This window comes from Crocodylus porosus, unplaced genomic scaffold (genome assembly GCF_001723895.1).
Source record: "Crocodylus porosus isolate Cpor-Errol unplaced genomic scaffold, CroPor_comp1, whole genome shotgun sequence".
NCBI classification, from domain to species: Eukaryota; Metazoa; Chordata; order Crocodylia; family Crocodylidae; genus Crocodylus; species Crocodylus porosus.
This window is the reverse complement of record NW_017728914.1, coordinates 22,564,326-22,581,499: the sequence shown is the minus strand read 5'-3', so window position 1 is coordinate 22,581,499 and position 17,174 is coordinate 22,564,326. Positions and strand designations below refer to the sequence as shown.

Below are 17,174 nucleotides of genomic sequence, written 5' to 3'. Positions count from 1 at the left end.
CTCGCTGCCGGAGTGAGCAGGCTGCCCGCTGCGTGCAGCTGGGAGTCGCAGGCGGCGGCGAGCAGGAGGCACTCGGCTTCGGGCCCCGGGGGTTTCAACCTGGAGCGGAGCCAGAGGGGGATTTCGGTTGTGAACGGAGCTGCGTGGCGTGTAGGACATCACCTGGTGCCTTTCATTCGGCACGGGCTGGAATCAGCGCGCCGGAGGGGGAAGGAGAGCTGGTGACCTGAGCACTGGCACATTTTAAGCTCCCCTGGTGAGGAAAACAAACGGCAGTCTGCTTCGCCCGGGGATTTACGCTAGCAGCCTCAGAGAGGAAGAGCTGTCTGTCTCTCAGCACCTGATAAAGCATTTGCCTATATCAATTTAGGGCATGGGAGTAACCAGAAGATGTTAGAAAGCTATTAGAAACTGTCTGATGAAAATTGAACCATACGATGAAAACATTTTAGGATACTCTGAGCTCTCCTGACCCAGTGCTGCAATTCATACCTTTGACTGTAGGACTGCTTTGAGCTGGAATTATGTATACTATCTGGAAGAAAAGCTGGAACATGGCATTGTTGATATTATCTGGAAAAAGATGGCTTTAAGCTGTATCCTAAAAAAGGTAGGTAAGAAAAGAGAGTTGCAATGAAAACTGGAGAAACTTTGAACTTATTCAAAGGGCAAGTTAAGCTGAAAGAGACCCCAGTGAAGTGCTGTAATTCAAACCCTGGAAAGTTTCAATCTGAGCCTGGGGGCCAATAAAACTCAAATCAATGAATCCAGATCAATTATTATGCTTCCTCACAGTGTACTGCTCCTTAAGACTGAGATCTTCCCACAGGGTAGTACATGCCCCGTTCCCCATCTTCTCTGCGGTAGATTGCTTGCTTCCATGACAAAACAAGAAGAGTACAGAACAAGAGGAATATTTATGTTCATATTGCATTAACCTGATGACATCCTGGTACCCCACAGATTTTCTTGCCCACGCAATTTGAATCTTCTCCTTGGAAGTAGGACTTGGCTTTTATTTGAACCAGCCCTACTTGTCTTGTTTGCAGCCTACCTCTTCTCTGATCATTTCAAGTCAGCACCTAATTCATTGTGCCCACTTACGTGGAAGGATCTCTACCTTTTTTAGCATCATCAGATTGAATCATGGTTACATTTATGACAAAAAGAGACATAACAGACAAGTGCTCAAGAGCCACAAAGTACTCCTGCAGATGCAGATTGATGCTTGTTTTCTTTTCATTTCAGTTAGGAAAATATTCTGCCAGAACTCTTAAAAGGTCCTGGACTGGGCTACAAGCAATTCAACTTATCACTGCTTGAAGACTTAAAGATGCTCCTTTATTGAGACAGAACTGTGCACTTGATCCAAGCGCATGGGCGTCACAAGCTACAGTTTGAGGTCCGTTGATCCACAGCAAACATACATCAAGTAGAAAAGATGTAAAATAAGAACATACTGCATTTATATGGTATGATTTATCCTAAGCCACTTTATTTGTGCATGTGTGAACTACAAAATAAGGTCAGTTCACAGAAGCATAGAAAATGAGGGTGGAAGGGACCTCAAGAGGTCATCTAGTCCAACCCCCTGCTCAAAACAGGGCCAGCCCCAACTACATCATCCCAGCCAAGCATGGGCAACTGGTACCTCCTGAGTCTGGGGCGGGGCACCAGATGACTGACAGAGGGCGGGTCCTCCAGCGGCCAATTGCGTAGCAGGGTCCAGCAGCGGCCAATCACTGAGCCAGCAGTCACAACAGTAGTGCAGGGTGAAACCGGAAGAGCATGGCCTATCTCAGGTGGTGCACGTGCACCCGCGCGCACTCCCTACACGCCACCAATGCAGCCAAGGCTTTGTCTAGCCGGGTCTTAAAAACTTCCAAGGATGGGGATTCCACAACCTCGCTGGGTGGCCTGTTCCAGTGTTTTACTGCCCTTCTAGTGAGAAAATTTTTCTTAATATCTAACCTAAACTTCCTTTGATGCCACTGGAGACGATTACTCCTTGTTCTGTCATCTGCCACCCACCACTCTGGAAGTGCAGCACACTTTGAGTGGACAAAAACAATAGTATACAACAGTTTGTTTCAGGAAGTGATGGATACCACATCCAATTAAAGCGAGAGTTAAAAGTTAGGTCTTGTGTGCAAAATTCAAGCCCGACAATGGTGGACAACTGCAGTCTTGTGAAAAGTTCCAGGCACTCGCTAAGGCCCAGATTCACTCCTGAGCTCAGCCTCCCTTGTGGAGTACAGCAGGGGGTTTCAACCTTTTTTTAGAAGTGTACTCCATCTGGTGGTGGCAGCCAGACACGGAGGGGGGGAGGGGGGCTCGCATGCGGCTGCCGCCACCCACCACCCTGTGCTGCTGCCACATGCCACTTTCCCGCAGCTGGTCACACATGTGGCTGCTGACGGGCCTTGTGCCTAGCCAATCATGTGCCACCTATCAGCAGCCCATGGAGCCGCATGTGTGACCGGCTGTGGGAAAACGGCGTGCCCTGGGGTGCGGGGCAGTGGGCTGCGGCGGCACAGGGTGGTGGTGGCAGCAGCAGCTGCATGCAAGGTCCCTTTCCCCCCCCGGCATCGAGCTGGCCGCGTGGCACCTGTGAGGTCCGCAGAGGGGCACTGCTGCCCTTGCCCCTTCCCCAGCCCTGCTCCTGGGAGGTGGCAACGCGGGGCGGTAGGGTGGTGGGTGGTGGCACTCTGGGACCCACCCAGCCCCTAGGACCTTTCCAAGTACCCCTAGAGGTATGCATACCCTTGGCTGACATCCCCGGTTGACAACCCCTGGAATATAGGGAAGTGTAGAAGTAGTGGCAAAGTGCCAGCACCCAGTTCTGCTCCCTGATTTCTGTGCTAGCTTTATCCAAGTGCAGTTTAGAGCAGCCCAGACCAATCCCACCCCCTGTAAGCTACAGCTGGTAATGGTCTATCAGATGCTGTCTACCAGCTGAGAATAATTAGAGCATAATACCATTCTGGCTAGGACTCTTACTACTCTTGGCATAGCCTCTGGTGTGTGTCCGTGTGCATAGACACACAAATGATGTAGCACATGGTTCTACATCACACGTGGTCTGGCGGGCTTTGTGTTTTATGTCACACGGAAGATAGCACCTACAGCAACACAACAGCATCTAACACCAATGGGTACTAGCTCTGTGCTCACCTACCCCCTTATTTACTAACACTGCAGCCAGCATCCTAATGTGTTTATGAGATCAAGTTCACAATAGTAGATTGTGTGGCTGCATACTGCAAATGCAAAAGATATAGTATATCTTTAGCTAATACGCTGTAATATTATAGTAGCTCTTACACAATTGTAGAGGTTTGTGGTTGTTCAATATTCAAACATTTTTGTAAGAAATAAGAGAAATAGTAAACTTTGTGAATTTGCAGCGTCATTTCCTGGGGATTTTTTGCATGAGTTTAAATCGTCATGAAAAGTTTCAGACTGACAACAGGGAGCTTTCTCAGTCTATAGATGAGAAAACAGGCATGAGGTATTGTGACGAGCGGCATGCATGTTTCCTCACACTTGCTCACAGATGGACTTAGTTCTGATAGGAAGAAAGAAGGGAGAAGGGGGGAAGCGAGGGAACGACTTCTGTCAGAGGCCACGGGCACTATTCACTTTCCTTGTCTATTAAGTACTTGACATTCTGGGAGATATGGACACCGAGGTTGCCAATTATGCCGATGGTTAGTATGACGTAGAATCTTTTCCACTGGCAACTGATAGACACTTCCAGTTCATATATGCATATGTATGTCAACAGGCCACCTTCTTTCCTCATTACTCAATTTCCTGTCCAAGTCAATGGCAGTTTTTCCATTAATTTCAATATATGCTGGCTGTTTAGTGAATAAGTCTTTAAATAACCCAAAGATGAAAGATTTTTATAGTCCATCTTATAATCAATTACTAAATTAACTAAACCTGGTTTATTATCTTTGTCATCATCACTGACAATAATAAATTGTAAGAACAATGAATATTAACTAATATTTTAATTATTATAAATTAAAATTATGTAGTTAAGATTAAATGTTTCAAATTCAAAGCACAATGGGTTTTGTGTTAAAATTCCCTATACTAATAATCAACCAAAGTTTTAAGAGGGGCCCCAGTATTGCACCTGCAAAAAATACTAGCTTACCTAAATCCAGACCTATAAACTGGGCATCAAAACAGATTAAGACATAACCCTGTGCTGGGGTAGAAAGTAGGATGGGGGAGAAAGAATAAGGGATACATTAGCAGGATAACACGTTATTCAGTGAGAACAAGTGAATGGCATCACAGTTTAAAAATCATTTTGCACTAATTAACATTGCAGTAGATATTCTTTTAATTGACTGATTTCTTGTATGGGCCGGAGAAGTTGTAGAACTTAACAGGAACCTTGGAAGAGGATGTGTTGGCCTTGAAGACCAATTCAGGAAGGGGTTTCTTTGCAGGATGTAATTTGCAAGATGGTGCAAAAATATTTGAGAGAGATGCAGACAAACTGGCAGTCAGGACTGGTAGAGCAGGGGGAATGGCTCTACAACACCACTGGAGGCTGGGTGGGCTGAGGCAGAGAAGGGAAGCTCTGGAGGGCTTTGGAAGCAGGACAAAAAACCCAAGTCTGAACTGTCTGCGTGGTTTTTATTTCCCATTTTGATATTAATGGGTTAATTCTCATGAGTAAATGAGCCTGCCAAAAATAGCTTTTTTTATGTAAAACTGATAATTCAAGGCTCAATACCCTGTTTGTAGATGCCAGTGTATAGTTTGCCCATCACAAGCGGGGTAAACAGTTCTGCAGGGGCATCTAGTAGGTTCTCCTGGGAAAGTGTGATGCTGAGTCCTATTGCTTCTCATTCTCCACCCAGCTAAACCATCTCTTGACTTTTCAAGAAATAATGAAGAATCAATGCTAAAATAAATGCCCCTGGCTAGAGCTATTAGGACCAATTCCCCAAGCTTCCTTAACTTATACATTTTTTGGGGGGGGCGGGGGGGAGCGGGGAGGCTTGAATCTGATCAAACCTACACTGACTTACTTCTACTGAAGTCAATGACGTTCCCTGCTGTAAATGTAAGATAAATCAGGTACGGGTTTACTCAACAGCAGTAAGAAATAGCACTTTTTTTCATGTCTTTCCTCATTCTATAAATGTTTGTATTGGCTTCTGTCAAGGGTATGGGTGCAATGGGGGCTGCTAGCTTCCAGAAAAAGATCCCATAGCATAGTTTCTCTGCTGCAGCAGGCTTCTGGCTACCAGTTGTATTCTATGCTTCATTTTCCTGTTTAACCCCTCCAGCCTCAAATTCTTGTAGCTTTCCCAGTATGACTGCACAAGTGGGGAATGAAGCCCCCTCCTCTGAAATTATGATACGTTCATAATAGGACTCCCAGGTAATAAAAAAGCTACAAGGTTGTATATATTTGCCAAATATGTTGCAGGCTTCTTACTGGTAGGCAGACAACGAAGTCAAATTTCTCTACATTCTGAGCTCTATTTTGTAGCTCAGCTGTACTATTATCTCCTCCCTATGTAGGCCAAACTCCCACTGATATGCACCAGATACTTAGGCAGGACAGACTATTAAAAAGTTTTCAGTTTTTCTAGGGAAATATTACTCCCATGTTCAGCCAAGAAGAGAGGCCCCTGAGGTCATATATACAGATTGGACTCCCTATTTATACTCAAACTAAATATGATACAAGAATAAATATGTGGTAAGCAGATCATATCACACAAAGAATCAAGCTCCGTACTCTATTTAGCACAACGCTTCTGAAATATTTTATGTGAGTACAGGAAAGAATTATATAGAACGATGCTATTCATTCTTATATTCACTCCTCTTACACGTATACTCAGAAAATTACCTTCAGTTTTCTTGACAAATTAGAAGTTTAATATCAATACTTGGAAATTAGCTCTGCTTGAATCTTACTTGTTTAGCTCTGTCAGCTTTGAAATTACGCACTTGATCAATGGAGTGGGCTAAAGAAGTCCTGTCCATGGAATTTTTTATACTATCTGGAAAAAGATTGCTTTTAAACTGCATCCTGAAAAAGGTAGGTAAGAAAAGAGAATTGTAATGAAAGAAAAAATAAAACTGGCAAAACTTTGAACTTATTCAAGCTGCAAGTTGAAAGAGACCCCAATTAAGTCACAGCTCCTCAGTGCTTGAGCACTTACTACAATGATGAGTTTTGTTTTTTTTTAACTTCCTCCAGGTGTCAAATGTGAGAACTGCAGAAATGTGCAGATTTCTGCAGATTACTCCTCCTCAGCTGAGTGAAGAGCTGCCCCCACAACCAGCTTCAGGGTGACTTTTATAACAGATTCAACAGGGTCTAGAATCCAAAGTCTAGCTCAAGCAAGTGGGCCAACCTCTGGGCAAATGTCCCAAACTTTCCTTTCATGTTTCCTACTTCACTACTGTTGCAGATCAGTGAAACGTTTGCTCTCCGGAGCAGGTGATTGGATGAAGTAACCCGTGGGACTGCTGATAGGTACGACTAGTATGGAAAGAGGGAGAAGAACCATCTTTCCAATCCAGTAGATCTATTCGAACTCCACACCTCACCGGAACCATCAAGACTCTGTCTCTCTACACTAGTGCTTTCTACACCCAACTGTACACCACCTGCCCTTCTCCCTTTGTGCAGGAGGCACGCAAATGTTCTACTATAGAGATTTCCATTACACTTATATAAGAAAGAGCCACGTTTGCCTGCAAATCAATTACCCTCCCCTTTTTTTTCATAACACCCTTATTCTTGTAGACAGGCAGATATAACATTACTGTTTATTCTGAGGTAGATGGGGCATGATGTGGTTTGACTAAGGTTACCGGGAAATAAGGGTCTTAGCCAGGAACAGAACTTATCCAAGATATCCATCTGTACTGAAATTCAAGAAGAAAAGAAAAACCCTCTTTCTTTCCTTCCATCAGATTTACAGATTGTGTCTCCACTAAAGCAAAACTTCTTTTCACTTAAAATATAACATGAATCTGATTTTTTCCCTCAAGAAACAGGTTAATTCCATTTTGGACCTCACCTACAAAAAATGTAAATACACTTACCGAGTTTGTATCTTCTCAAATAGTTACACTTAACAGTTAGGTTCCATTAGCAGACAATGCTTTGAATACAAAAATCAGGATAGGCATTGAGCAAGCAACACAAAGAGCAAACCAGTTCATAAGACAACAGGGAAGTCTCTGAGTTAAGTTAATGAGTTTACAGGCAGATACTCAACATTTTAAGTGTCTGCTTCAGAGCAGTTGGTTATACATTTGGATGACCTAGCAAGCCCACATTTGTGGAAGAAGATGCAATGAAATCCCAGACTAAACGGGAATAGCTTTCAGTCACGGCAGTTTGCTTGAATCTGATAGCATCCCAGTTGTAAAAAAATCCTAGTAGATACTAGAAAGATAAGTTGAATGTATTGATATGTAATGATTATTTTGTACTTTAGTTTTATGATGGACAACTCACTGTCATATGTATACTTTGCTCATGAATAATTAAATGTGAGGCAGGGTTTAAGTGCCGAATGCGTATTGCTTAGTATTCTGTCACTCACAGATCACAGAAGTTGTATTGCAGAACCAAATCCCTTTGTACTGCAGGTACAGCATGGCCATGTCCACACTTGGAGGCACATGCAGTTTGTGGCACCACAAACCTCTCTGTGGTGCCACAGACTGCATGCATTGCAAAGTAAACTGTGTGCAGTGCTACTAATTTGCACCATGGGGGCAAAATTTGCTACCAGGATTTCCCGGTAGCAAAAATAACCTCCAGAAAAAAAAAGTATTGCAAAGCACGTGAAAGTAGCATGCCCTGAGACAAGCACAGAGACAGGGTAGCAGGCAGCTCCCACAGACTGGCTGGCTGGGGCACAGGGTGCTCCTGCAGCTGGGAGCCTGGCCAGCAGTCAGAGTGTGGCTCCAGTTTTGAGCAGCACACACTAGCACCACATGTGCTGCCCTGCTTTTTTAAGGCATGGGTTTTTTTGACTCTGAGATCTGCCAGGGTCAAAAAACCCAATGTGGTGCAAGGTAGCAGCATGGGGAACACCTTGATGTGCACTGTGTGGTGCCGCAGATGGGTCTGTGGCGCCACATGCCACACATCTGCTGTCATCTGGATGTGGCCAGCGACTCTAGCTGAGGATACCAAAAGCTCAGTAAAACTAGGAAAAATCCTACCTCTTTAGCTTGCATGTTTCTGGATTCTACACTGATTTGTTATGGTAATTTCTATTAAGACCAACACTGATCTTTAAGATTTATACAGATTTGTTTCATATTTCAGGAATAAAATATGGTTGGACACAGTATGGCACATCAGTGGTAATTAGCTTCTGCATTTTATATTATAGAATATAAATATATAATATTATAAATTTATTTATTTATATTATATATAAATTATATATTATTTATATATAATATAAAATATTTTATATTAGATCTGTCAATAATCATTTTGGGGCTATCCTGAATATAAAGTCTCAATTATTTGAAGGAGTATTTAGTTAGAGATTAAAAAGATCATTGAGTCCATCCAAACACATATTGCATGCTAGATTACTTTCATTTTAGAGTCAGGAAAAGAACAAAGAAAAGACAAAAATAAAATGAGAGAGCGTGTGTAAATACAAGGCACATTAACACTAGTGTAATTGTGAGGGTGGGGATGAGAAGTAGAGACAGAGAGACAGAGACTCTCTCTGCAACATACTGAGACTGATCTGTAACTCAGATTGAAAGAGTACCCAGCTGCTCCGGCAAGGAAGACTCTTCTCTATTATGTTTTCAAGTTGCAGAACAGAGTGAAAAGAACAGCAATTTGTCCTTCTAACAACTCACAACACCATGTATTGTAATAGTAAATGACATTGTATGTCATGAGTTTAGGGAACTAAATATTACTCCTTTGATATTGCCAAGAGTTATGAGGGTGAGAGCGCAGAATATTCTCCAAAAATTGCTCTACTGCTTTATCAGCTTCAGCGGTATCTATTTATCTTACCTCTGACTTACCGGTATGTGGGGTATGTGGAATCAATGTAAGAATATATACACCAAAGAAACAGGACAAAGGACCATTGCGAATGTCAACCTCACATCCTTTTCAATGCTTCATACACATTATGGCTGACCTTTAATTAAAGTCCACTATATACTTATTAGGCCCAGTTTTTACTGGTCTACATGATCATCTTTTCACTGCAGGTTTCACTACATACATGCTTTAAACCAGGGACTCTCAATCATTTCCATACTGTCATTTCATGTTACAACACGAATAAAGGGAACCTCTCCCACCAGTCTGGACCTCTCTGGATCCCTACAAGTAGATCTAAAGTTTGAAAAAGCAAGATCTTAAAACATTAATTTGTGCTGCGATGGGGGGAGAACCAGTTCATTTATCGTAACCTGGCAACGGGATATGTATGACAGCTTAAAATGACTTTCCCATATCTTGATTCTGTGAGAAACTTTCAAACCATTTGTAAATGATTTTGCAACAGCATTTCAATAGGCAAATTCAGTGGCCTTAACAGCAGTAGATTTTATTTTTTTTACAGCGATTTAATGGCTTTTTTGTGTGTTGTGTACCACTCTGGTCACAAAAGGGTGCAGATTGCTGCCCCCTGTGTTCAAAAGGCTACACAAGATGAGAGGCATCCTTCTCAAGACAGATGCCATCGTACTATAGATAAGGACACTTTCTGTGGACGAAAAAAAGTGGAACTGCTGTCAGTGGCACTCACAGCCCTGGAAGATGTTCATTTAAAGGTGCAGTGGGATCTGATCTGTGATTTCAACAACTGTAACTTTGATTGTGGGGTTGGGACTCAGACCGCAATCACACACTGTTATTGCTGGCGCATGATCTTAGACTCACCCTGCACTAGCAAGTAGCAAGCTGGGGCCTGGGGCTCCTGTGGCTGGGAGTGCCGCTTAGCTGAATTGAAGACACCAACCAAAAAGTTGTTATACATATTTTGTGTAGTAACTTTGTGGTTAATTCCCTATCACACCATGAAGGTGTGGCTGGGCTACTACTTAAGACATGATTAACTGGTTAATAATTAACTGGCTAATCACATCTCAAGTGTGGCATCTGCCAGGGGCCTCACTGTCTTGGGTCAAATTAGCCAGATCACCTCCAAGTACTGTGGACTGAGCAAAGCTTAATCATACAAGTCTGTGCAGTATTACCACTGGCAAGTGTCCTGCCTCCCAGACTCATCAGTCTGGGGTTCCAGATACTCCCAAATCCATGGCAGGTATCCAGTGTACAAGCCCCAAGTCTTGGAGTTCAGATGCCCCCTAGTCTCGCTTGCCCCCAGCCAAAAGGCCATTGGAGCAAGCTAGAGGGAGAGCCCAAGAGCAATCCCTTATCGCCATAAATCATGTAGCCGATATCCTCCCATTGGAACGCTATAGTAGACTCCTGCAGGGATGCCTGCCCGCTGCACAATGGCCAGGTATCTACCCTTAACTATACCAAGCCGTTCAAGGCAGGGAAGAAGGGGATCTCCCCTGCCAGTACAGGCAGTCCTTGTCTTACAGCGTTTCGAGTTACAACATTTCGCACTTACAACATTTATAAATCAACACCCTGTTTCAACTTCTGACGTCAGTTGCAACTTTACAGCGCTTGATCTGATGTGATGCTACGCCAGCGAACAAGTTTGCTGTGTCACCCATCTCCCTGGAGAACATCTGTCCAAACTTCCTTGGACACTTTCTTTAAGAAAGCAGACAAGACTCCAGAAAAACCTGCAGCCAAGGCTCCTAAGAAGACTCCAGCCAAGAACCAGTCAAAAAGTCCAACCAAGAGCCCTTCAAAAAGTCCAGCAAGGTCACCTCAAATAAATCCTTCCAAATCAATATGATTGCTATTTACAATATGAATACATTGATATAGCTATATAACTCATCTATAATTGATCGAGTACAAAATTCTGGGGTATTTTTGGTGAAAATAGGGTGTCGGGCCTTGATTCAGGAACCAGCCCCTATTTATAACATTGTTTCTTATGAGAAATTGGTTCCAAGTTACGTTTCGACTTAAGACACTATTTTCAGGAACCAGTTGCGTAGTAAGCCTGAGGACTGCCTGTACATAAAACCACCTGGACTGAAACCATCATGGTATCTCCCCTCAGAGGCATACTTCTGCCAGCACAACTAAATCCTGGTATATAATATCTACATTGGTTGTTCTTGTCTGTCTCCAGACTGTGGTATGTCAGCTATGGTGCGTTTGTGGTGAGACCTGAAGGTTAATGTTAAGCTTATAGTCCTTGATCATTTAAACAAAACATGAAGAAAAACAGGTCTGAAACCATGCGAGATGAGTGAAGTAAGTCAGACCAGTCAACTCAATATCTTTTCAGAAAAGCCCTCTGCCAGTTAGGTGGTGGAGCACCTGGTGGTTGGCTGCCCCTTGCCTTCAAAAAGTACATCAGAATTTCTGGGCAAACAATTCACAACTTGCATTAAAGCATCAAGTAAAAAAATGAGAAGGTGGGGATTGCAGACTTGGCTGCAACAGGGGAGTGGGATGGGATAAGGGATCATAGATACTCATGAGGGACACAAGTGAAGGGTGAAGGCAAGAGAGGAGAATGATAGATAAGCAGTGGCAATAAAAACAAAATGGAAGATGAACAGGGCAAATGGAAGTCAGAGGTGAACAGAGAGAAAAAGAAGAATGGATCAACAGGGAGAGAAGACAAGGAAATAATGGAATAAATGGAGGAGGAGAGCAAGACAGAACTAACACATGCAAATTAAAGGGCAGGAAAACTGGATTTATTTCTTTCCAAGTTTCATTCAGTTTTGGCCCAGTATAATTTATATGTATTTAATAGGTGGCCACTTATCAATTAAAACATTGGGGCTACTTGTAAAAGAGATTTAAAAAAATGCTTAAGTGATTTAGAAGCGCAAATCCCACTGAAAACTACTGAGTATGAAAGTCAATGTCTGTTCTCCTGAATCACCCCTGTATCTTTGACTAATGCATATCTGTAAAAGCCTATGTGTTAAAATGTGCATTAGCTTTAGATATGGGAGTAAAAAGTAAGTTCTGATGTCAATTAGAAAAACAAACAAACCCTGCGTCCAATAATTTTGTCTGGCTCATAATTTCTTGAGACATTATTGAAATAAAAACAAAGAAGTCCTGGCAATGCATTTTACAGAGTACTTGATATTTTAAGCCATCATTATATCATACAAATGTTTTGGATAACTAGTTAATCTTAGCTACTTATCTATTAAAATAAATAAATACTTGAGAAAACCAGAAAAGGAAGGAGGCACAGCTCAACTCCTTGCTTTCAATTTGACTTGACAATATATGAATGAGGGAAAAATGCTGACTGATTAGACAAGCAGTACATAAAAAAACAAGTTATCTTTGATCAAAGCAACAAAAGGCAAAACAAACCTACCTTCTGTGACCCCTATGTCAATAGTTCCTTTTACTTGACTAAAACACCACAACACATCCTGCATGAGGTTTCCAAATCCTGCCAGTGAAACACATACAGAAAGAAGATAAGATGTACCCACACAAGTGTATATATATAGTTAGACAGATGATCTTTCTTTAAAACCCATGCGTGCACACATATTCACCCGACTATCTGCAACCATTTAATGAAGACAAATACATGCTTACCTGGTATCATTCTTCCATGCAAAGAGATAACCTAGCTCTGCAAAACTGAAAACAATTCACAGCCTGAGCTGTGAATTGCTTCTCTGTCTGTTCTCTCTGTACCATCTCAGGGCTATTTCGAAAACGGTGCAATTGGAGTCAGTCCCCTCTACATCACTGGCAGCATCATAGAGGAGTCAGGAGGCCCTGCAGTCACGGTCTTTGTCACAGCCTCTCTTCATCAGAATACTAATGCCCCAAATCATTTCCATCTTTGTGAAAGAGAGAGTGTAAAAGAAAGAGGGAGAGAACAACAAAAACAAAACAGCAATATTTCCCCCTAGTTTGTGGCCTACATAGTGGTGAATTGCTTTGCAATTTTCTCTACAGACTGAAATGGTGTCAGACTACTTGATCATTACAATATTTTAGTGTTTGCATGGAAGCTGAAGTACACTGTAGTTGTTTTAATAGGATACCGTAGGCATTTATATTATAAGCATTTCTACATAAACAATAGCACTGTGAATTGCTCCTGGCACTGCAATAATACTCCATAGTAAGATAGTGTGAGTGAAATTAGGATTTAATGTACTGCCGCTCCTCCTCTCCTTAAGGACATAGTAAAAATGTCCCTTTTAGAATGCACAATTTAAAACAGCGCACAAAGAACAACTTGCTTTCTTTGGTACTAATATGCATTTTATCTAAAGTTCTCAAAGCATTTTTTTAAACAGGAAATTCAAGATGCTTCACAACCTGCTTGAGAATGTTTACAAACATTAGTACTGTAAATCAATTTTACCTATGACTAAATTATGGTTCGGGCACCCTTTTGATCAGAGGAAATAAGAAAATATGCTAGAGGCAGAAACTAAGATTCCTGATTGCCAAGGTTCCTGTTCTAAGCATGAGATTTGTACTTCCTTCCTCTTTTCTAGTAGGAAGCACTTGGTTAAAATATGCATATATTATGAGATATATTTAGCTATTGGGTTAAATCTACATGAAAAAAAACAGCTGTCTGTAAGATTTCCGCTGATCTGAGCCAAACCTAGAACATAACCACTTCTTGCTTTGAGCCCTAAACAAAGAGAAATCAAATCACAGAGCTGTCTAGAACTTGTGCATCAGCTCTATCCACATAGAAATTCAAAGTGGTTCCAGTCTAATCTTCCAGTTTTGTTTCCTTCATCCATTTTGCTGTATATCTGCCTGCCTTTCTCACTGTTTGTGTTTGTTTATTCTGCATAGAACATTCTCATTAATGCAACACTGAGACTGAAAACCTTAAATAGGTTTATGGTCATATGATAATCAATTAGTGAAGTTATGTAAATGATGCTATCTACAGTATATAAGGAGACAGCTAGAGAGAGAAATCTAGCAGTGACTCTGCCTAAGCAAATCATCTGCACCTAGGTGGTTTAGACCCTTCCCCGATATAAACCACTGTCACCCTTGGCAGCCAAAGGATACTGGCCACTCTTTAAGCTTTTTAATATGTTTAATTTTGTCTGTTTTCAAGTGTTGATAATTTATGTAATCAGGGGTCACAGTAGAGATGATATCTTTTATTAGACCAACAAGATTTTTGCAAAAAAAATTTCTTGCTGGTCTAATGAAAGATATCATCTCTACTATGAGTCCTCCTTGCCTTTTCATCTAGAGCAATACGGCTACAGCCTTGATACCTGATAATTTATGTAAGCTTTAACTGAGGTACTGTTGATGTTATTGTGTGGTAGCTTGTCTAATTTAGATTATAGATAAGGATGAATATATTTAAAAAGTAGAAAATTCCTGTAGTCAGTAAGTTTTAATAGGGTGCATAAGTCTTGAAAACTGACTTGATGCTGAGTCTTGAGGAGATCTACAGAATAAGCCAAATATGATGAAAAAAAACATTGGAGTACTTCAATAATTATGATGATTGAGTCTGAGCTATGCCAGAATTAGAGGTGATCTCATATCTTAGATAGAGATGTTATCTTGGACATAACTAGTAGTTTGAGATGGACAGCTTTCCAAACTGCCTTGGGGGACTTGGGACCCTATCTGGGGACTAGCTTCAGTTCACAAGATTGGCTTGCCTGTATCATAGGAAGAGCCTTTGGCTCTGCCCTGGTCTAGTCCTCTGGAAGGCTATCAGCCCAAGAAGGAGTGTTGGCAGGAAGACTGTGCAAAAGATATTGGCTGTTGGTACAGTGGGATGTTTGCTGGTCTCAGTTTTCCCTGACTCCCTTCAATATCACCCATGAAATCTTACAAAATAGGCTGCTAGCCCCAGACTCTGTGTAGCAGTATAGCAGGAGGTTTAGTGGCCTCCTGAGTACACGGTTCAAGACTCCAGTCTGGCTTATGTCTGTTGTGAAGCCAGGTGTAGGGTTTTTTTAACATATTCCCTGGCTCTCTCTGGCATCACCAGTCAAGCACTTCCACAGAGCAGGTTGGCAGCTCTGAGCTCCATGTTGTGGTACAGTGAGCAATTTGATCATTTCTGAATTCAAGGGCCTGGATTCAAACCTGTGGTCTGCTTCACTCACAGCTGGCAGCTGCCTTTTTTCCTTTTTAAGTTTATTTTCCCCAGCTCCCTTGGGCATCACTCATCAAGGAATCCCATGGAGCAGGCTGTCACTGCTAAGCTTCAAGTAGCGGTGCAGTGGGAGTTTTGCTGTCCTCCCGAGCACAAAGTCCTGTCTTCACAACCTTGCAGTGGTTCAGCTGTGTTCTCCCCCTGGCTGGCAGTGAAGTTTTTATTACAATTTATTTTCCTCAGCTCCTACAGGTGATACTCGTTATGGAGTCCCATGAAGAGGCCTCCCAGACTTTGGTCTTGTGTAGCTCAGGCTTTGGCTTCAAACCTCCTAGCAGTGGGAGGTAAGTTTGAGATGATCTTTTCCCACACCTTGCTAGAATGTGGTGTTGGTTTGGCTTGGTGGCCAGCCCGCTCATGTTTTCCTTTTTTCCCCCCTGCCTCACAAAACAGAGCAGCATCCAGCTCCTGAGCCCATCCAACTACTGCCACGGCGGCAAGGTGCAGTGCAGTTTGGTTCTCAAGCCCAAGAACAGAGACCAGGCCCCCACATCTAAATCCTGTTTCTCATTCATTTGCAAGGGATATCTCAGTCAATTCTTACTTAGATGCCACTAAGATTGGCTTTGGTGATAACTATGCATGTGTACCTGAGAGCAAATCTTAGTCCAAGGTAATCTTGAATGTTCTGAAGTTCTCTGTAGTGCTGTGTACTGCTGAAGAGTTACTACATTTTAACCCACAGAGGGATGCATTTCCAAGGGGAAAGGTATCATCCTGGTGTTCATAGATTCATAGATGTTAGGGTCAGAAGGGACCTCAATAGATCATCGAGTCCGACCCCCTGCATAGACAGGAAAGAGTGCTGGGTTCAGATGACCCCAGCCAGATGCCCATCCAACATCCTCTTGAAGACCCCAAGGGTAGGGGAGCGCACCACCTCCCTTGGGAGCCCATTCCAGATCTTGGCCACTCTCACTGTGAAGAAATTCCTCCTAGTGTCCAGTGTTGTTTGGAAGTTTCTTACTTAGGTATTGGCATTTGGATCTTCCAGAATGAATGTTTAATACTTGAAATCCAAACTCTGAAATCCTTACTCATTCCTTACTTAGCCTTTACAGTCAGTGAGCCAAACTCACCCATGTGGATTAACCTGCAACAGAATTTGGGCCTTGCTTTTAACTCCATCTTTAATTAATCAGAACTCCCAGTGACATGTGTGGCAGTTTTTTCCTTGTCAGAAGTGACTAAAAGTAAATAACTGCTTCAATATTTGGCCCTGACTTAATCTTCTTACTGATACTTAACAATGTATCTTGGTATATGTGTTGGTGAGGGGGAGTTGGCATATAAAGTAGAAGAGGCACTTCTCTTATTACACCTCTAACTATTAGATGAAAAAATATATATTTTAACTGTCTTGAATAATCATTTCAGACATTGCAGTTGCCTCAACTACTAACAATATGTTATTTATTTGAAGGCATCTGTTCCAGTTTTAAACAGAGAGTTATTTTTTTCCTTGACTTATACTGATGGGTCAAGTTGCCTAACAATGTAATGATGAGCATCTTTATCTCAACTAAACATTGCTATATGAAAAGGTTGCAAATGAATTTTACTGGCTGCAGATTTTCTGTGGGTCATAGTTTGCAAGAGATAAAAGGGTATATGCAGCCCTTCATTTTAACACTGGATTGTTGCGATACGTATTATAGAAACCATACAATGAAAGCTGGATGAAAACCAGCGAATGGTGACCTTCAAAATGAGCCTGAAGTGGAAGACTCAGGATGACAAACAATGCCACAGGCCAATATTTTGCTCTTCTAACAGTGACCTCTTTTATTAGGGAAAATGTAACTCTGAAGCAAGCCATCATTTGCCTTAAATAGAATAAACATGTTTTCTAATGTCAATGACTCAAAT

The 17,174-nt window shown here is 42.0% G+C and overlaps 1 protein-coding gene and 1 long non-coding RNA gene across 2 annotated transcripts in view; one reads left to right on the top strand and one right to left on the bottom strand.

Annotated features, from left to right (window-relative positions):
* The window catches only part of PPP2R2B (protein phosphatase 2 regulatory subunit Bbeta), a 257,471-nt gene extending 244,650 nt beyond the window's left edge, over positions 1 to 12,821 (bottom strand). The window contains exons 1-2 of the mRNA XM_019534985.1: positions 12,731 to 12,821; positions 12,501 to 12,578 (exon numbers count right to left, since the gene is read on the bottom strand). Coding sequence (XP_019390530.1) covers positions 12,501 to 12,578; positions 12,731 to 12,740 — 88 coding nt within the window. The 5' untranslated portion in view covers positions 12,741 to 12,821. The remainder of the gene's footprint in view (positions 1 to 12,500; positions 12,579 to 12,730) is intronic.
* LOC109310038 lies at positions 335 to 1,457 on the top strand. The gene is made up of 2 exons (XR_002101124.1): positions 335 to 610; positions 1,249 to 1,457. It is a non-coding gene; the product is annotated as an uncharacterized LOC109310038 (long non-coding RNA).
* Positions 12,822 to 17,174: the final 4,353 nt, after the last annotated feature.